The sequence below is a fragment of the Dermacentor andersoni genome, chromosome 5, assembly GCF_023375885.2.
Source record: "Dermacentor andersoni chromosome 5, qqDerAnde1_hic_scaffold, whole genome shotgun sequence".
Classification (NCBI taxonomy): Eukaryota; Metazoa; Arthropoda; class Arachnida; order Ixodida; family Ixodidae; genus Dermacentor; species Dermacentor andersoni.
In genome coordinates, this window is record NC_092818.1 from 91,191,178 (window position 1) to 91,212,916 (window position 21,739).

At 46.8% G+C, this 21,739-nt stretch overlaps 1 protein-coding gene and 1 long non-coding RNA gene across 2 annotated transcripts in view; both read left to right on the forward strand.

Moving 5' to 3' along the window:
- LOC126530858 (uncharacterized) overlaps nt 1-10,119 on the forward strand; it is a 102,139-nt gene extending 92,020 nt beyond the window's left edge. The window contains exons 7-8 of the mRNA XM_050178161.3: nt 3,014-3,634; nt 6,330-10,119. Of these exons, the coding sequence (XP_050034118.2) occupies nt 3,014-3,222 (209 nt within the window). The 3' untranslated portion in view covers nt 3,223-3,634; nt 6,330-10,119. The remainder of the gene's footprint in view (nt 1-3,013; nt 3,635-6,329) is intronic.
- Nucleotides 10,120-18,739: 8,620 nt separating this feature from the next.
- The window catches only part of LOC140218360 (uncharacterized), a 267,463-nt gene continuing 264,463 nt past the window's right edge, over nt 18,740-21,739 (forward strand). The window contains exon 1 of the long non-coding RNA XR_011894639.1: nt 18,740-19,079. This is a non-coding gene — a long non-coding RNA (uncharacterized lncRNA). The remainder of the gene's footprint in view (nt 19,080-21,739) is intronic.

Here is a 21,739-nt window from a genome sequence, read left to right on the forward strand (position 1 = left end):
AGCAGATGGATGTTTTCAATGCCTCTGCGATTGCTTCTTCGATAATGTGTGAAAGGCCTTCCCGACATGTGTCATCCATATCCTTCTTAAACTTTGACCAATCAACTGTACGCAAAACAGTAGAGGAGCGTTTCTCAACTCCTCTAATCTTTATGTATGTTGGAATATGGTCACTTCCATGTGTTTCTATGTCCGTAAACAATTGGACGCTCGAGGCAAAGCGCCGTGACACCAAAGTTAAGTCCAAGCAGCTACTATAGGTCGTGCCTCGCAGAAATTTAGGGCTGCCGTCATTCACACAGCACAAATCATGGTCGGCCACAAATGAGGCAAGACTCCTGCCCTTGGAGTCAATTTTAGTGCTTCCCCATAGCTGGTGATGCGCGTTGAAGTCACCTTTGATTACCCAGGGGTCATTGTTCATTTGTAATATTTTCGTGAGTCGTTCGCCGTCAAAGTTACCCGCTGGGCATATGTAGACTCCAATTAGTGTAAATGACACATTCTTCTTTTGGACATTCAGGCAGGCATATTGGTTGTCGTCATGAGGCTTTACCGCGTGAGAGACATATGTTGAGTCTGTGCGGATGTAGATGATTACTTTCGTGCTCGAACTGCATGTGGACGAGACGAAGGATTCGTAACTGGACAGTCTGAGTGGAGTTGATGTATCTGGTTGGCAAATGACCAGTATGGGGAAGCGATTTGCAAAAATAAGTCTGCTATACGGGTCTTTAGACCCCTGGCATTCCACTGAAAGATCGACGCACTTTTAACTTCAGTGCGGAAGGGGGGACTATTGGTCGAGCCATGGTGCTTAAACTATGCTAGCAAGCACTGGATTTAGTGCATCCAGTATTTGCAGAGCACTTTGAGCTGCTGGTGTTTGCAGCTTGTTCAATATAAGGCGCATTGTATTAATAAGCGATTGCAGCATATCAGCCACCTGCCTGTCTTGGTCGCACAAATCGGCGACAGTAGACGTCGGGAATTGTCCAGCGAAAGTTTGCTGTGATTCTGTTGGTGAATGCTGCCGCTTCAGTAGGGCCGGCCAAGATTCGGTAGATGTGCTCTTCTCAGTGGACTTGCTCTTCGCGGTCCTGTCCACATTTTCTGGCCTGGGCGATAGAGGAGGAGGTGGTGGTGTGGGAAGTGGCATGCGCATCGCCGAGGCAACAGCCTTCCTTGGGGAGCGCCGGCGACGTGAACGTCGCTTCCTGATTTTATCGGCGGCTTCGCGATGAGATGAATAATCTCTCGCCATCTCTTTCAAGATGGCCATTTCCTTCTTAATATGTGGGCATTTCTTCGATGAAGCTTCATGTTATCCTCCGCAGTTTGAACACTTCATTACAGCCGCGCCACATTTATCTGCAACGTGGGGCTTCGCAGACGCTGCTCACGTGTCCCAGTTTCGTGCATTTGCGGCACTGAAAAGGTTTTGCAATGAAAGGCCGCACTGCATGTCTGAAGTGTCCCACCTTAACGTGCGAGGGTATAGATTTACCCTTGAGTGCTATTTTCACGCAGCCCAGCTCAAGGAAAAGAATTAAGCTTTCTGCCTCAGGGCATTTTTAAAAATTTCACAAAACTTAAAATTGATCACCCGTACATTAGCCCTCATAGCGAGTAGTAGCGTAGGAGGCGACGGAGCAAGCTGGAGCGATTGCGAAAACATCGGCATGCTCTGCTCCCACGTGACCACCTTCTGCGTCAGGACGTCACGTCGCTGTAACGTCTGTGAATCGAAACCGAAGGTGGCGGTAGCAAAATGATTAGAATACATTATTTATGGTGTTCTAACGCATGCCATTATTGGTTCTAGAATTCCGAGGTCTTCGACGTGCGAGTTCTCTCATCTTTCGTGACCCTTTCCATTTTTCAGCAGAGGGTCTTCAACCGGAGATATATGGTTAACCCCCGTGTCGTTTACTTGCTTTCTATCTAAATCTTATTGTTAACCTCCGAGTTGCTGTCCCATATTTAGGTAGAAATAAAAATCAATGATTAAACATTTTTCTTTGGCATTATGTGCAGTAATAAAAGATAGCGCGTTGACGCGTTACTACCACTGACCGTGAAAGCAATGCTCTGCACACATATAATTTCCGACGAGGATGAACACGCCAAGGAACTCACTGGGCTGCATCCATTCAAGTGAAAAATGGAAGTCGTTATCTCTGCACCACCTGTTATTTTACAGGCTGCCATAAGAAGTGGGGTATTTAGCCTCACAATTCACACTTCGTACGAAGTCAATATTGGCCGATATAAAAGCTCTCTCGTGCTTCACGCCAGACGTTGGTTTCAGTTTCTCGTAACGAGCCCACAAGTTTCATCTTGATGTAACAAATTGGCCCTTGCGCCACTAAACCACATACATTCATTCATTCCCTGCATCCTGCTATGTTTCTTGGTGAAGAACCGCTTTTTAATAGCAAAGCAGTCCTCGCTTTCTTAAAAGATGTTGTACTACATGTTACAAGCCCATTCATTTCTTAGCGCATCCTCTTTCCAGAGGATATCGCTAGGATAGATTCTCTGTATAGCACATGCCTCTAGGCCCTTGTGTCTCAAGGGCCCTGGTGAGGCAGTAGTGCTCTAGACAATATTATACATCTAGACAATCACATATTTTATATATTGCATCATCCTTTCTCAATACATTTTTATGTTCATAGTACACGCCAATAGTCATTCCCATAATTTTATTACTTGCACATCTTATGGAATTTGCATCAACTCTTTTAGGCCCCTTTACAGCCGCGGCGCATTAAGACCATAAAACCCATCAAGCACTGCGAACTCATTAATCATTAGCATGGCGCTCTTTGGCCACATCTGGCCCTTGCGCCATTAAACATCAAATATTCATTCATTCATTTGATGTAACAAATTGTGGCGAAAGTGATCGTAGACATTCTAATCCCACATAAATACATATGTTTGTGCATTTCAATTGTTTTGCTTTGTTGTAAAATTCAGGTTATAAGATGTACATCTTCCTACGCAGTCGATGCATCCGTCATCGGTTCCTACACGGCCGCTGCTAAAGAGCGAGGCAAGACGACTTCCACGGGGTCGAGCTTGCTGAAACCCAGCGCTGCGTTTGTGACGTGGGCCGCCGCCTCTCGAAAGTCGCCCTTAGCCGACGAAAGCAGCTCTACCGCGGATGATTTGGTCAGCCAGCTGGAACGGGGAAAGTTTCCGCCCGACCGGTAGTCCGTCAGCTGGCAGCGCCGGAACGGGCCAGGGACAAAAACAAAAAGTGCTGTCACTGAGCTCAACAGTCGGGTCCAACCAGCGCGCGGATTCGTGGAGCGTCTGCGCTGGATCGATTCGACGTCTGACTGGCATGCTGCTGGTGCGGACTGACAAAAAAAAAAAAGCACCAGGAAGCTGTGTAATTGGAAATCACAGGTCTCGAATGCAGCCGCTTTTCCATCATCTTTCTTTCTTGCACCCCCAATTTCCTATCGCGCACCCTTCCCCCACCTATAGCGATATCTTCGGTGCTAGCACCTCCTGCAGACTGCCGTTCATGGGCTGTGTGTGAAATTGATGACCAGGATCCATCGCCCGGCGTTCGCGGCCTGTGTCGGTGCTCCTCCCAGAGGACAGGACTTCCAGACAGGTGGGTACACTGTGAATCAATCAAATTTGAGTGGCCGAGATAATTCCGGTCTGTACCTTCTGCGAATCGCACGTCCTACGGCAGAAGTCAGCGTTTGTCTATGTAGAAGTGGATTTGCTTGTTTACGGACGCGTCATGCGGTGTCTAACCCACAGGTGAGTATGAAAATGAGTAAACACTTCGCGGAGATTATAGCATATGAAGGTAAAGAAAGCCCTTGTGATTCAAATGGAGGGGGAAATGTTAAAGTCAAAGCAGAGAGCATATAATGCCGTCGGTAATCAAGGCGACTCCATTACAATGCGATTTCTTCAGCGCTTCGTCAGTGTTTCGAGTGGCGCTCGGCCCATGTCTTCAAAATGGTCGGCCCGTCTGTAAATAGTGGGTGATTAGAAAGCACTAGAATAATACGAGATGAATCCTTTCTTTATACATGCGAAGAATTTGAGACCAGCTATTTAGTGTTGCATTTGCCGCAGCAATATTAGTAAGACAGGTCACGTATTTGATAATCACGTTACGCAGATCGGGTGTTCCATGACAGGAAGGCCGGGCGGATAGCATTCGCGCTCCGTCTGCTCAGCTACCTGCTCAGCAATTTCGCCTGTCGTTTCATAGAAATGCTGCAAAATATGCTTTGATTTACAATGATACGATGTTTTTTTTTTTTTCTGTGGGAGAGTGACGAGGTGGTGAGAATGATTGCTTTAACTGAAAACAGGTTGACAAAGCGACAATTGGAACGATCATGCACATTCTGTAAGCATCGATGACAAGTTGAATGATTGATGTACGTTTTTACTACGATACATAAATGACGATACATATTGATTGATTGATTTGCCTCCAAAAGCAACAAAGGTAATATGAGAGACGTCATAGTGAACCTCTCTGGATTGTTATTGACAGCGTGGTATTTGTTAACGCGCCCCCAAAGTGTCCCAAACGAGAATTTATGCATTTCCCCGCCATCGGCCGGGAATCGGACGCGCTATTTTCTGCGCATCAACACAATGCTGTATTCGCTGGGCCAACTTAGCGTCTCACAAATTACGCTCTCTTGTACCTCTGCTAAGCAGCAACATACTTGTAAAAAGAATTGACGAACAAGCTCTATGCATGTCACATTTTATCATAATTAATGGGCGAAACATGACCCAGTTTCAATGTCAGATAACAACGGGTAAAGAAAATAACCATTACCTGTGATTTTTAAATGACTCCCATTACCTCTTATCTTCGCACGCACATCCGCCACGACGGATGTTGCATTCTCTTGTTATATTAACAAGTACATGCCACTTCTTTCCACTTACGGCTAATTTTCACATCTTTTGAGGCTGTTGTGATTTCAGCAATCTTATACCTCTGACACACGGGCACTCTAAAGTCCTTTAGGTAAGGGGACATCTACCGGAAAGGCGTTCAAGTGCAGTGACGCACGACAAAGGAGTATCTCCTTTACGGCAAAGTTCCTTTTCGGGAAAGGAGATCGCGCAACTACTTTTCGAGCGGAAAAGGAGTTACTCTCGCACACAGCGTGCACAACTCGTCAATAGAAGGAAACCTGCCACACAACTGCGGTGCCCATAGGTATTTGTTTTACCTTGCGAAAATGTTTTAATTGTTAGCGGTAACACAATTTGTCGAATAGTGAAGATTTCCTCTAGCTATACTCTCAAACGCTCGCATAACGTCGCTAGTGCCGCCATGTTGAATTCCGGCAGTGTCGTCGTCGTTTGCTGCGCGCATGTGGTGTGTTCACGTCGCGAGATGGAGACTGCACAATCAGCGCCCGCAGGAAATACCCACAAGAAACCACAGTTGTTGGAATATAATATTGAATAAAACGCGTTACGCCTGCGCGCACAAAGGAAGGGACGACAAAGACGTGAAAAAGGACGACAGAAACGTGGGCATCACCAGAATAAGCAGCACGCACAGCAAAACACCGGCTGCACGTAGTTGCTGGACCAAGTTAAATCGCTGCTAACAACGCAAAAACACGAATAAAATAAACGACTATAAGCATTATTAGCCATCAACAATGAAAAAAAATATTTTTAGGTTCTACAGTAGCTAAGTGTAATTAAATACGCAGCTTTTTAAGAATGTTTTCTCTCTTGTGGCTTTAACAGCCAGCGCTATTTTTCTTGCGGCGTTCATTTGAGGAACTACCTAAAGAAGTTCAGTGCGGTGCCGTGTGTCATCGGCGCAACTCTTTTCTGCAAAGGGTCCTTCAGAGTACCAAAAGGGGTTTACTGGAAAGGACTTCAGTTTTGCCCGTGTGTCAGGGGTATTATAGGCCCCCAGGTGCGATGGTGGAGCCTGAGGATTTGTTTGTTACAGCGAAGAGAAAGGACATACGTGTTAGTGTCACTACTTCCGAAACTAAAATACAGAAAGCCTGGCAATATGCACAGTGCTTCGACCTGTTTCTACGAACGAAGTGACAACCGTTGTCTCTTTTTATGATTGTTAGGTAGCCGTAACAGTGTCTCCCACTGCTAAAGATTGTAAAGGGGTTCGGGCTATAATATTTATGACTTTGGACACTCTGTGTAATTGTTTTTCTCTTAAAGAGTTAGTCACTTTCTAAGCGGAACATCATTTGTGAAAGGGGTAGGTCAAGTTAAAACAAAGTTTTGAGCCATTATTCATATGGGCGTCACATTTCGCCTCTCTTATTTTGCAGCGACCACACCGGCAGGTGCTTTGATGGCTTCCTCACAGTGCTGCCCCTCATGGCATGGACGCTTTCCGTGAAGCTGCCAAAGCTTCTGCTTCGGTGGCTGGTGGCGGTGGTCGCGAGGTAGGATTGTTGCGGCCGGTACCTTTCATCCTGAGTGCCGACGTCAGTATCATCTGACGACCCGACTTGCCTCATCCCAGCGCGGCATCCTGCTTCACCTAACCTGAAGAGTATGCTCCCGGATTCCCGAATGATGTCTGTGTACCCTTCGCGCGTGTTTGTGGGCCTAGTGTCCGTGCTACGTGCGCCGAAAGCACCTGGTTGAGAAGTCCTGTGCGCTGCAGTAACCCTCAATTTCTATTACTTCTTTGCTATATTCTGTTCTAATACGACTCGGATTATGCGCTGTTCACCCTCGTCATCAATGACTTCAAGAAAGAGACAAAACAATTGTTTCACAGACTGATAGCAGATGCAACTATGTAAGGCGGTGCCCAACAGTTTGTGACAAACACGTGACCGGTGACAGCGGTAGACTCGGTGCCATGTGATGATGTGAGCCCCAGAATCTCGCAGTTGCTTGTGCTTTCTTGTGCGTACAAGAGCACTGTATATGATGTGATCCTCGCTATTGCTGATCTTGAGAACATTGCTGTGGTATGGTTTTTGAGGCCGCGCTTGAGCAGCGCTACAGCCGAACCCTGCGCGTAGCGGAAACAGCTTTCAAGACATTTTACTCTCTCTTTGTGAAGACTTGTCTTGTACCGTTTGTCATGTCATGCGGATTTCAAGCTGTTCATTTAATGTAGTCGCGCGGACAGTGCCTGTCAGTTCTGCTTTGGGTCGGTCTCATGTTCCGAGTAAGATAGTGTTACCAAACCTTTGCAAGCGATGTAGGAATTACAGTTTAAGCCATGACTCGCTAGTTTGAAAAGTTGGAGTAGCACGAGTTTTAAGCAAGTGATCCTTGATGAATAAAAACGTCATATTGATGGCATGTTTCAGTCGTGAAGTATGGGATCAGGCTTGTATGTTTCGCTGTTTGGTCTGCGGCCACCACAAGGCTCTCCTTCATTTCTTTCATCGGTTTTCGACGGTAAGATATCCTACGCGCTACCGTCTGCATCTTTTGCGCGTTGTGTAGGTTAAGAAAACCTGTGACATCCATTCATTGGTCATCTTTTTTTGTAGTACTCAAGTTACCGCAACCATTGCATATTGCAACCAAGAAGAAAGAAACCACATTTAAATTTGGCCGTGTGAGCTCAGGGTGATTCCAGGGTGACTTCAACAAGCACCCCTGAAACCTGCTTATAACGGTTTTATGGGATGCTTGGTAATGTCACCCTGAATGCCACTACATTTTCTTCAGTAAAGTTGCTCATCGTGACTAACAAGATAGGTGAAACAAGGCCCTCTTCTGTCTCGATTAGAAATAGTTTGAATTAGCGGTGAGCGTACATATATATATTCAAAGTTCCGAATATGATTACTTAAGGTGTAAAGTTAAAATTGTATTGGAAAATCAACTATTCGATATTGTCTAAAATCGAAGCTAAGCAATAAATTCCCAAACGCCGACGGTTCAAGTCGGTCTACTCTTCTCTGTTTGTTGAACCAAGTTTCGCAAACTATCAGAAGTAAAACAATCCCAAACCATCAGTACGCGATACATAAACGGCATCGTTAATGCAAGCTTTGTCATAGGTTTCACGGCCGAAGCATCGCACTGGCTAAGACTCGACGGATTAGATTATATACACGTACATAAATGCCGGAGAATGCGTACGAGGGAAAAGCCGTGGGCGTAGCACAATTGATAGTGCAACCCGTGCGGCTCCAACCAGCAGCAAGGTACAGACCCCAGCGCTTAAGCACCCATTCCTGGGTGCGTCGACGTCGCTTGGCGTAACCACGCGAACGCCCTCGTGCCACTGCTCGAGCGTTCGTCGTAGTCTTCTTCCACAGCTGGCTCTGATGCCGCTCGTCATGCCAGTGTTCCCATACTGCACCTCGCGCTCGTGCCACTGCTCGCGTCTTCATCGACATGTTTTTCCACAGCTGGGTCCGATGCCTGTCATCATGCCAGCGTTCCCAGGTCAGTGCCATAGAGCCTCTCCCTCTGAGAAAACGCTGATGGCACTGGCCCACTGCTAACCGGTGCGGTGATTTCGGTCTCATATTCTTTGCCTCAGTATATCCCGACATGAAGAAAGTCGCAGTTTCGCACGCGAGGCGAAGCATCGATTGCGATAGCATATTAGTGCACAGCTATACGAAGTAAGGATAGTAATTTTTATCCGCCCTCTAAACTTGTAAACATAAGCATACTAACTAGATTACCAAGCATACTGTCGCGTACGCACAAGCAAACTTGAACACCTCCCGCTAGATGTCTGCGGAAACTCGCTGTCAAAACGCGGCAGTGAGGAAACGCGGCAGCAGCAGCGAGCGAATTTACCTTCGTGCTGCCGCTCTCATCAACGCAACTAAGCCGCGAAAACACAGCGCAGCGCGGGCTGCGTACCCGTCGCAGATGCCTTTCAAGATACAGCGGCCCGGCCGGGCGCGCGCGGCCGCCTGGGTCGCCCGGAGGTTGAGCCGCGATTGCGGGCTCAGCCTCGCACGCTTTCATTCGCACATACAGCATACTGCGCGCAGCGGCGATATTATCGCCCTTGGAATTTATACGAAACCTCACGGCGACGCGGATGGTGACGGCATAATTACGCCTGCGCTATCCATATAATTGCTATCTCAATAAATTTTGGAAAACGCTTTAGCTCCGCCTTTAGGAGTGCTGTATATACAATATATGGCACTAAAGTTCTATCACTTAAGTTGCTCCTATGTTACATTCTTCCGGAAGTTATTCCTCGGAATATTGCGAATGACAGCTCACAAACGAATGTAATAAAAAAAAGTGACAGAGCATGTCCTTTATGTTAGCTCTTCGCAGACTGAAATATTAGAAGTGCGAAACAATAACAGAAGAGCGGCCCACGCAAGAGGCCGTGTTTCGACCAGAAAGCTCGCCTTCGTGCATAGCGTTGACCGCCAGCGTTTCCTGGTAAACATTACGGTTACATAAGGTGCAGTTGCCGGAAAGCGTGAGAAGCAGTCAGCGAGATCTTTGAATGCTATCGCGTTCGACTCTTAAAGGGGAAGCGTAAGCGTCCTCCAAATTTTCGCTCACGTGACGCCAGAGCCGACTACGGCGCCAACGCCGGATTTTCTGCTTCATGGGTCGCTTAACACTGTCGCGTTAAAACACGTATACATTTGCGCTCAAATTTCGCATAATTGCCACACGTAAAAATAATACCATTATACTAAGTCATAGTACGGCGGATAATTATGAAAAACGATGTGTACTCGTTGACATCCAAACTGTCCGAGCATTTTGAACTTCTGACTTGTTGCATGATTAGTTCATTGAGGTCGGTGTTGATTCAAGAGCGTTTTGTGGTTTACACATAGATCAGACCCTTTGGCATGGTGGAACGAACTGGCCACCCACATCCGGATCTGACACAGTAAAGGGTCTACAATTCGTCAAATATAATGTCAGACACGAAATTTAACATCATATTTCTTGGTTATTTATGTTTGAGCTATACCACAGAATGTACTTTGTTACCCAGTGACCATACGAGAGTTTTACACATCACTTTCAGCGATGAAGAACAAATCAGTGCCCGAGCCTAATTAATTCAGGGTATTACTGCTTCTTCTTTGAAGTGCTTGTGGATTATTTAACAGCACTCATTAAATTGTTTTTCTTGTTTCTCGACTTTGATTTCTCTTTTATGCATCTCTTCTAAATTGCAATCGAAAACTATAAATAGTTTCCCCTATACTTTCTTTTTCTTCATAATCTGTTGACGTCTTATGGTGGTGAGTAACAAAAATAGGGTCTCTCGATTCCCCTTGATCGCGTCAGTTAAGTGCAAAACCGTTATTTTTCCTTATGGTCTGTCCATTACTGTTCAAGGAAGTGGAATGATATAGAAGCTTTATCTTTTATTCTACAACTAGCGAGTTTTCCTTGTGGCAGGCCTTTTGGTGTGTATACGGTGCACATTTGTTTTTCCACGAATTATAATATCCTTTCACCAACCATTAATTAAGCGTTACTCGGCAGCTAGCCATACAGCAGCCTCTCTCTTTTGGAAGGCTTCTTTGCAACCAGGATGCGAAAAAGTTGAGCGGCTATTCGTTCAGTTCTTCTAATGACAAGCCCACTGATATTGTGTCTGAAACTGATCACAACTGTCCCTGATAGCTGGCTGTCTATTTTTCACTAGTCTGTGCAGACGTGTCGCCTAATTTTACCGAAATAAATATGCATGCTCTAAATATGTGTCTGCATTTTACCATTTGATTTCTAATCAATGTTCGATACTTGCTATTTGTATTTGATTAGTATTCGGAATAAGTGGATATTCGCCCTCTTCAACTTTGAACAGGCCTAAGCCATATGATGAAAAAAAAATCCACTTCATTTGCTTGTTTCTTGTTAGTCTAAGGCACAGGACCACATTATCAAAATCCATGACTTTCGTGGTCGTAGAAACGTTTTGAAACATTCTCCTCTAGTGCAATCAGCGACAGCAACACGGTTCCGCGGTCAGTAGTAAACTGCCGAGCTCTTGTAAGATTTCCTTAAAGCTTAGGAAAACCTTGATTGTAATTCGGTGCTCTTTATCCTAGCGTTAGATCTCGTGTTACTTCATGCTTTGCTAAACGTACTTCCTGTTTTTCTAACTTTCATCGACATCCTACTTCGTGCATCTCTGTATCCCCACGCTGCAGTGATGTGCTGAAAAAAAAAATTAAGAAATAGCATGAATTGTGAACGCAGTACTGTCAACGCTTCTACACGGTGAATCCAGAGAAAGAATGAGAACGAATGTGTGGCAGTAAATCAGTGCATTCGCACTATAGCCCGCCCAGCTGTGAACGCTGTAGGTGGCGTGCGCGGAAGTTTTTCACAGTTGACGGCAGCGCCGCAACGCACAGCACAGCGAGCGGAGGAAGCAAAGTTGCAGCCACGTGATTCATATTTGGGATTATTCTTTCGATCGCATATCACTAGGTAAAAGTTCCGGAGATCGACGAATGTTAAACTTCGCTCGCTGTGCGGCCATGATGAGGCATGGCTGCGCTTCAACACGGCAGAACGAACAATCGCAAGCTTGGCATTCAAGCTCGGCAAAGCTCGCTGTGCAGCACTGCGACGAGCACAAAATTTCCTGCACGAACCACTAAAGTGAAGTCCGGTGCCGCGATCGTTCCGCCACCATGGGAATGGCGGTAAGTAAATGGATTTGACTGATCTTCCTGCTTCTGGATTTAGATGTTTTTGGGGATTGCTTTATTACGCTTGACTTGCCCTCATCGCCCTCAATTTCAGAGCGATCTATTCTAAATGCAGAAGGCAGTACGACTCGCCAAACACGCCTAATCGCTTCGGAATGCAGCGATTCCGCTTGTCGGGGTGGCCATATTGAAACGCGTCAAGCATCTCGACGCACTCGTTCACCCGCGAAAATTTTATAAAGGCGTTCTATGCCACTTGTCGATGCACGCACCCGTGGCGGCATTCCGCTTCCAGTCACCGACGCCTGCGGAAGCAGAATGGTTGGCTTCGAGCGACCTGTAAGTGCGGTCGTCGACAGTCGTAGTAGCCCGTCGTTTTCCGTGGCCAAGGACTACGAAATTATAAAATGCGAAGCATTTCCTGGCAAAAATTTGCCACGTTGACAGTATCTGTCTGGCCTCCTACGTCCTGCTGCTCTCTTGGTCGTTTAGTTAACTTGATGTGTACTAGGAGTCGCATAGTATGAAAAGAGTGTATGATAAACATAAATGATTGGTCATGACATGAATATCATGACATGTATGCCATTTAGGCCATGAAGCAACCGCCCACGTCTTAATGCTCTTATAGCCGTTCCGTTAACTTGGTAGGTACCAAAATCGACATAGTATGACAAAAGTGTATGACAAATATAAAACATGCGTCATGATATATATGTCGTGGCATACGTGTTATGTAGGTCATGAAACAGTCGCCTGTGTTTTGGTATGTGCCAAAATTTTCATGGTATGACAAGAGTGCATGACGAAGATAAATGATAGCTCATGGCGTGAATGTCATGGTATGTGCGTTATGTAGGTAATGAAAGAGCTGCCTACGTCCTGGCATGTACCGAAATTGCGATAGTGTGACAAGAGTGTATGACGAAGATAAATGATAGGTCAAAACCTGATTGTCATGAGATGCGTGTCATGCAGGTCATGACACGAATGTCAGCTGAAGTTAGAAAATATCACGCCAGCAAGCGAAAACTGGCCAGGCCAACGACCCCACAGAAGTGTTGTGCTTGTGCGTCGTACTTAGCTTCACGACTACAGACATTTACTTGCCTGTGGTTGTGACATCTGTGTTCACAGACGTATGTCGTGTTTTCTTTTCTTTTTATTCATTTATTTATCTGTTCCATAATTGTTACGTGATTCTTATGCAGCGCATATCCGCCTCCGGGTACAGTGGCAGTCTCAACATAGTCTGAGCCCCACTGAGGTCAGATATTTCTTCTATATGTGGCTTTCACTTCAAGTGGGTGTGGTCGCCTTTTGTGTATACCCTTGCACACGTCGCGAAACGCCTCTTGGCGCCATGTAATGAGATTCCGTTTCTGACTGCCAAAGTGGGCCGACCGAGCGTGATAGACGAGCGTCGCAGGCAACGAAGGAACTCGTACACAGTTCCACCCGGTGCACAGCTGTGAGACATGTCCGCGCTTTCTGCTCTCCGCGTACGCGTGTTCACCTCGCTTCGTTGCATGCCGCTGGCGAAACGCGGCGTTGTGTGTTGCCGCGAAGCGGAAATGGTAGGCCCTATGGCAATAAGTCAAGCGGCTACACTACGCGACTCCTCTGAAGCGTTTTTTTTTTTCTGCTTCACGGGGTCTGCTTTTGGCTGTACTAAGAGCGCAATTTCATTCTGGCTGGAACGTCTCTCATGTGTTTGCACGTAAGAGAATGTGTATACTGCATGCAACTATGCGCACATGAGGCGCTTCGCCTTCTGGCTGTGTTCATAGGTTGATTGCGATTGGCTGTGAATGTTCATAAACATATACAGTGGCCGATCTATATGAGCTGCGATCATCAAAGTCTTACTTAAGACAAGCTTGTTTCTTGCTCTTACATTACTAGGAGTTAGCGGGGGGGGGGGGGGGGGGGCGCAGAAGGGTATTTATACGAGGAAGTGGACGTCGAAGAGAAAGGAGATGGTGAGTGCAGGATTGTCATCATAAATACAGAGCAAAGATCACGTGAGGTATACACTGTGCTCACTTCATCTGTTTTTCTGTTGCGTCAAAATACTTAAATTCGAGAAAACAAATTACGGTAACCTCACGCTCCTCATTCGAGCGCCAGAAATTGAAGTCTCTAGATAAAGATAAACACCCTCATTTAAAACCCAAGCTGTCGCGTAGGAACGAGAGTGGGAAGATTCAGCAGTGTTCGTGCTTATCGCGTGTGCGTCGAGGGTTTTGCAATAGGGCTTAGCCATCGGGTAGTTATTGCGTATCTATTATGCCATAGACCGAAGTTTATGCGTTTTTAGACCGTAATTTATTTTGCACAATTGTTCGAGAGAAAATTCTGCGTTTTAAGGCCCTCTTTTGTTTGTGCAACCAGTGAGTGTTTCAATCGTTTCAAGGCGCGACCAACTACGAATGAACATGGGCGCGAAGCCATACCAGTCCATGCCAGGGACACGGCGAGCCGGCCGCTGTGTTACCGCAAGCTAAGCCTTCGTTCACGATATCGACAACCAATGTCAATAAGACCGCCGAGATAACGCTCGAGCTTTTCGAGCGAGAAGAGAGAAAAGGGTAGCGAAAGTCTGCAGCACCATTTGCTTCCCGTGAAGGGGGCAGGTGGCTCAAGAATTCCTATCCGTTCGGCCTTAGGCGGGCAGGTTAGGCGCCGCCATGTAAAGTGACGACGTAGTTTTCGCGCTACGGAAGTCGGCGAGGGACCTATTGAAAAAGCGCATTTGTGGTTAAAACAAATTTTAATTGAAAGGGCATTCGAGAAGATAGGAAAAAAATGGAAGAACAGAGGACGAATGGTGACACCGCCTTGAAGATTCCCCACCAGCTTGCCGTGATGCTATGAATTTTGATGGCGTGTGTTCAGGTATCATTATTTCTTATCGGCAAATAAGACCTTTCTGCACTGTAATCAAAAGCAACCAAACACTAAACTCGGCAATTTCGCGAACATTTGCGGAGTCGCAGTCCCAACGAGGAGAGAGAGAGACAGATAGATAGTGCGGGGGGAGAGAAAAGAAAGGCAGGAAGGTTAACCAAGTTGATTCGGGTTTGCTGTACCCTATACATGCTGGGAGAATGAGGCCGAAATGCACAAGCACGGAGAAATGAACACCATTTAACAGACTGGCTGCAACTCTGACGTACGTCGCCGGGTTCTGAATTTGGTGGTACGTAACAAAGGCCATATGTGAAAAATTAATTCTACAAACCCCCAAACGTCGAGCACGCATACTTTTTATCAGCCTATAGCGAGATGGGCATCATAATCGGCGAGTAGAGCTGGTGAGGGAACCATAAACACCCTGCACAAAATCCTGCGCTCACAGACAAGGAAGCACTAACAAACAGTCATTGTAACGATGAGTGAACATAAATATACGCACATCCTGCAATGTACTGGAAAAGCTTTGATGAGATGAAGTGTAAGGCAGCGGAGAAATGTATAGCGGTGTCAATATAAAATTTGCGGCTTGGTTTTGACAATGCAAAATGAGGTAAAATACCAAGATAAATAAATGCAATAAACTGGGTACCGTTGCGCGGTATTTGTGTCGACCGGCCTCGAAATACGCTCCCAAAAAGTTGGTCAGAAACTACAGGAGGATGATAGCCAGTATTATCGTGAGGCTCCTCAGTCGGCTTGCCCAGTGGAGGGGTCTAGTTCGCAAGTGTCCATCTCGTGGACTGAACAGCCGCTTATTGGGTGGAGCTATACGAGCGATAAAGGGGCCGGATGGGGTCGTCTGCCTCGTTTTCGCTCATGCCCCAGCCCAGCCAATCAGCCCTTCTTTAGCAGCAGCCGAACTGGACAAAATGCACCCCCCAACCCCCTCCCCCAATCTCCTGGTCTTCTACGTTGTGACAATATGGTTCGATAGCCACCCGCTAGACCAGCTGAAGTATGCTGCTGGGGAGACTTATTGGTCAGATCTAATGGTTTATTTATATGAGAAGTGAGCGCTGTGACATTGCAGTACCTCCAAGATAAGCCAGCTTTGCAAACCACGCTAAAGCAGCTGGCAAGATACATAAGGGGTCGGGATGGGCCTACTGTTGATTACGCTATACCCTAGATCTGCAAACTTTCACTGGGGCTGACAGCCGTGCTCGCAAAGTGCGGGAAAGCCCGAAACAAACCTTCGCTTTAAAATAATTTTATACCAGCCTCAGCTCGTGATCTCACCTTCTTCCTCAGGTCGTTTTGTATGCCGCACAAGTCGCCATGAATAGGTAATAATCCAAGAAGCCAGATGCTTTGTTATAGCGAAGATAATTTTAGTTAAAACACCATTGGGAGCGGGCTATATGCCGTACGAGATGATGTATGTCGCATCATGTTTTCGATGGCTTCAAATAAATTATTTTAGCAAGCCTGGAAATGGTAAATGGGGGGGGGGGGGGGCATGAATAGCAAGAACACTTCTGTATAAATAGACATAGTCTCAACGAGGGTGTCGTCGTTTACTCAATCTTTTCCCCACAACGACACAATAATGAAGGCAAACTAGCAAGTGCCACAGACGCCTTCTCTAAAGACATGTTCGGCCACGAAAAGACCATCATGCCAGAATGATTAATTATCTAGAGGAACCCGCGCCTCTGTCAATGATTAATGGCTGTTGCGACTAAATGGGCGCTGTGGTCAAATAACACTCGCACCTATGACAAAGAAGTTCTGCTGCGCAGGGGACACGTGTCAATTCGCATGGTTATATACTTCAGACCAAGATTTTTTTTGTGTGTGGACAACGGCGTCTTTATCTCTTTGCGATCTAACGCTGCTAGAAGCACACTGCACCTTACTCTTACTCGAAAGCGTTTACTCGTAGCAACCATAATCCTTCCGTTACAATAATCCTTTTTGCACGACGGTAACCTGCTACAACTAATAATCTTTTCTGCAGTATAGTCGTGTCATGTTCCCCTGCCCCTGCTGTGCATCTCGGCCTTCATACACCACTTGCGACAAGAAAGGTGCACGATGATCTTTTTTCCAGCCAGGTGATTCTTCTGCGGCGTGCAGTGATCCCTTTATGTAGTCCTGCCAAGAGAAAAAACAAATTATCGCAGCACCCATCTCACGATTACTGTCAACGGTAGTACGATTACCATTCAGAGATTGTACCGACAAACCTCATTGAAGTCATGTAAATGTAAAATATGTAGTGGCTATTCAAAGGCTTTCATTACTTCGGCTCTGTTGCGATACATACTGGGTCTGGTATCGGCCCACTTTTCTAATATTCTATGCCACAAGCTTGCGAAGCTCGGCTAAGCGTGACGGCTTGTCGACGACGGAGTGACGACGACATTGTGACGATGATGAAACAACATAGTAGTAACGTGCTGAGTAATACTGTGCTAAGTAGTGGTCCGGCTGCAGAGCTTGCGCTTCACTTAAGGACTTTGAGGCGTTGCTCTTTTCGATACGCCGGGAAAGAGGTGGTTGTTCGCGGAGCTGATTTGGCAAGCAACAGATTCGTGCATCTACGATTGCACTTTATATTCGCCTACAATGAACGAGAAGGGTAATGCAGATCCATCGTCACCACCACTCACCACTTCACCACCACTTGTCACTTCACCACTGGTCTCCATCACTGCCGATTTGTACGTGTGGTGCGGGCGGTCTCGTAGTCTCATCACGCTGGACGGAACGCTGCAGCTGCCCCTTCAAACAGTCGCCTCTCGCCTTCCCAAATACAGCGTTTAGGAACGGCATAGTAACACAAAGTAGCCGTTGGGTTCTCAGGAAGACGCACACGTCCAATCGATTCATGCAGCCCGCCGCTGTCGGTAAGAGTTAAACACCGCGCATGTGCCGTGACAAAGCGCCATCAATAAACAGGTACCCGCCGTGGTTGCTTAGTGGTTACGGTGTTGGGCTGCTAAGCACGAGGACGCAGGATCGGATCTCGGCCACGGCGGCCACATTTCGTTGGGAGCGAAATGCGAAAACACCCGTGTACTTAGAGTTAGGTGCACGTTAAGGAACACCAGTTGTTCCAAATTTCTGGAATCTCCCACTGCGGCGTACCTCATGATCAGATCGTGGTTTCAGCATGTAAAACCATAATTTTTTAACAGGTCTCCGGCTAGGCTTGAGCCGTTATGCCACGCCGTAGAGAGAGTACCCGTGCATTTTAAAGGACCGACGAGCAATGTTAAGCGCCATTATTTTTATACTATTCTGATACTATCTCTCTAAGAGACTGCTCTTAAAGACACTCAAAGGAGCTGCTAACTAAATTACCAGCAGTACATGGTACCGTAGGTCAAGTACAGAAACGCGACGTCTTACTCTGACCCAGCGCTGCCAAGGCGAAAAGTTTCATTTATTTGTGGAACAGTTCAAAGCATCAACAAGATGTAAATGACCTGCAATCTAAAGACACCGTCTCGCCCAGAACAGTTTACTTGAGTGCCTTGGCAATTTCTGGGAATCCCTGCCGTGTTTACATTCATTGTCATTTTGGCTCAAATGTCGACACACCATTTCCGTGAAAAAAAAAAGAAGTTTATCTGCGCAGGGCATCGCTGCGTTAAAAGGAACAGTTATCGCCGTAAAATAACGCTCAGGTATCTGCGTCATCCTTTCTAACAGACCACGTTTACCCTTTCGAAGCCTGTTTTCGCTGAAGCTTCCTAGCGGGCTATAAGTGTGGGTCTCAAGCGAAGTTCGTGAAAGCGTTTGGGGTAAGATATTGAATCGTAGAGAAACGTAGAATGCCGCCTATTTCATTGTCTGTGAATGCTTTTAAATGTGTAGGCCATCACGTCGCGACATGTCGCTATGGCTGAAAGGCATCCCGACATCAACAGGCGTACCATCGAGCACTCAGACGCTTCGCCGCTTTATGAACGGCGCGCATTTTAAGGTGAATTGACCTTGCGCATTCTATATACCGCAGCAACCAGCGATAACGCTGATCTCGACGATTGGGCTGCGCCGGAGCTTGGCACCTGAGCGCTACTTTTTCGGCATCGCTTCTTCATTAACGGCACCGCGCGTCATGCCCAGAGCAATGCCGCTACCTACCACTGGCGCCACTTGAGTGCGCTGCGGTTAATCACGTGATGCTGCCTGTTCCTTTTTGTGGGCGAGACATTTTGCCCGTCGCTCCGGTAGTGATGCCCATGGTGCTGCTATGCTGCTTTTGTACTTGGACCCTTCTTCCGTTCGTGCACTCGAATGGAGAGGAGAGAGAATGAAGAGGAAAGGCAGGGAGGTTAACCAGATATGAGTCTCCGGTTTGCTACCCTACACTGGGGATGGGGGATAGAGGTTAGAAAGATGACAGAGAGGCACTCGAATGGAACCAGTCGTCTGCCTTTGGGACTGCTCCGTTGCGACCGAACGTCATCGATACCGGCGGATAATCCCGAAAGTTAGCAGGTGGGTCACTGTCGTGTCTTGGATCCCGCAAATTCTGTGTGAGAGTTCGTATACAAGTACTGTTTTATGCAATATACTACAAATGGTAAGGTTTGCGCGCTTGTGCGTGTCTCAACCCTTTATGTTTCAATACATTACGTAATAAAATTCTAAGTTCGCTGCAATCTTGAAAATACAAACATTCTATCCCAGTGCATGTGTATTGAGTATATACTGCAGCTAAGTCCGCAGTATCAGGTCTGCCGTGAGCCCACGAGGATGATGGTATCGGATCAGGTTTTGTACATGGATGCATCCCAATATATATGAAACTCGGGAATATTGATGCGCCTACTTATAATGGGTTAGAAATGTTAGGGAACGAGTTCTCATTTTTCTTTCAGGAAACTGTATGAGAATGATGTTAGCCTCATCGCGTATGTCCTATTCGCTTCCTTCTGCCAGTCTGTAGTTTCACGCTTACCGTTTTAAAGTTTACGTGTGCGTATTCAATTGTAATGTCAACTGAAGGTGCTATTTTGCGCAGTGTGCCTATTTTGAACTTTCTCGTTCAAATGATTCGCAAGAACTATAAGTTGAACTATTGTTTATGAATTTCTTTCTTTTTCTTGAATCTCTAGAGCGGGCCTCTGTTGGCGACGTATAGCTAAAGCAAAAATGAGTAGTCAAAATCCCTGACGACGATAACGCCTCCCGCAGGAACATTAACACCCTAAAAACAATTGGCGCTCATAGAGGCCTATATGGTCCGACAGTAATAATCGCCCTCAGCCTTGCATGCGTTTCCTTCCTTGAAAACTTTGCGGCGCTCGCTACTTTCCTGCCAAGAAGGCTATGTCACGTTGATAACGCGCATGCCGTTCGTGAACTGGAAACACAGTGCGCGCAGCGTTGACGAAATTAAATGCGTGTGCGATGGATGAAGATTATTCTTAATCGACAAATTAGCGCCCCAAACAGTGCAAACGTTATTTGGAAAGCGAAAAAGAACAAATGCCCTTATAACTATAACAATGATACGCTCGCCAAGTCCACCACTGTGCGTCTAACACTCCGCACCAAAAATGTGACAGGCAAATGCGTCAGCCGCTCTTATCTCGCGACGCCATTAGCCGGCTCGCCCTATATTCCGCAGCTAAACAATGTAGGCACGCCGTTTAGTCTCCTCCTATTGTCCTGCATGTGCGAGGGTGATGTGAGCACGAGTCAGCGTGAGAGAGTGAAGCCTAAATCGGCGCGTAACCGCGTGGACAAGACACGGGAACAATGCGTCGACAGCCGCACAAGCCGCATGCCGGGTCGAGGAAAGGCGTTTATCTAAACCCGCGCCGGCAACACGACACACGGTTGCAAACGCCGTTGTGCTTCGGCTGCTCGCCCCGGTCTCTGAACCCGCCTCACACACACACACAAGAATCCCATTTTGACGGGGTCTTGCCTTTACAAAATGTGAGCGCAAATGTTTGGCCGCTTACATCACCCTTTCTTCCTTTGTGCTTCGCCCCCGCGACTTACGGTCTCAGGTTGGGAAACGAATAAGACTGGCTGATCTAGGCAACGTGGCCCAGACGACGTATCCTGGTGCAGGCGAAGAGATTACGACAGATGGAAGGAAATCGATACCATGCGGAGGGCAGCCGCCGATCTTAACGTTTGCGAGAGTTCCCACGGACAGGAAGACAGAAAGTCGAACGCCGAAGACAGCAGAAAAAGAAAGAAAATTGCAGAGGCGTGCAAGGAAATCCGAGAACGTCTGTTACTGCAGCTGCCGGCTCCTTATTATGTTACCATTCTCGACACTCGCGCGGTATAGCTCGCTGTAGCGACGGCGCGGAGCACAGCTTTGATATTGGTACAAGGGTGCGTGCGTGTTTGGCGCGGCCATGACTGATTTAATAAATGAAAGAAACTGAACTGTATGACATAGAACGGGTCTATGTCAGCCAAGTTTGGAGTTCACCTTCACTGAACTTTTGGTTATGCATTTTGGCGATCGGAGAATGTCCGGAACGATAAAGTTGTATGTGGTGCTGTTCCATTGGTTAATTCTTTATCTTCGCTGAGTTGTGCGCGTTATGTCGAGCCAGACTTCCGATCTAAACGGGATTCTTGCACCAATATTAAGGAAGGTATGCACTACCCGAAAGCGGTGTCTCAGATGATTCTGGTGTTCCTGTGCAAGAAAAATGTTCATCTTTATCTTCTTTTTTCGCATTGGAACTTGTTGCGCGCTCTGCACCAAAGGTTGTTAACAGATAATTTGGATCACGTCATCATGGCCGCCATCTTGCGTTTATAGCTCGTCGTGATGCTTAGTGAACAACAATAAAAAAATTGGCAGTGGCTTAGCTCGGCTATGTCAGGTTTACGTAGCGAAAGCTAAGGCATACCATGGTTAGCCTTGATTAATCTTGATTGCAAGGCCAGGTTAGTCTGGTTGTCTAGCTATGTTGCGGCGTTTAGCCAGTCATTCGGCGCGCTGTTCGTCTGCTTCCTGGGCGATTCGTTTCCTTTTCATCGCGTTTCGATGTCGATTCCAGGCCGCCTCCTGCTTATCAGAATTGTTGCCGTCCTTAGTGCCGCCTCAACTGTGGTTGCGGCGCACGCGAGCTCTCTTTTTCAATGCTCCGACATGTTATCAGGCATGCGACGCAGCTGGC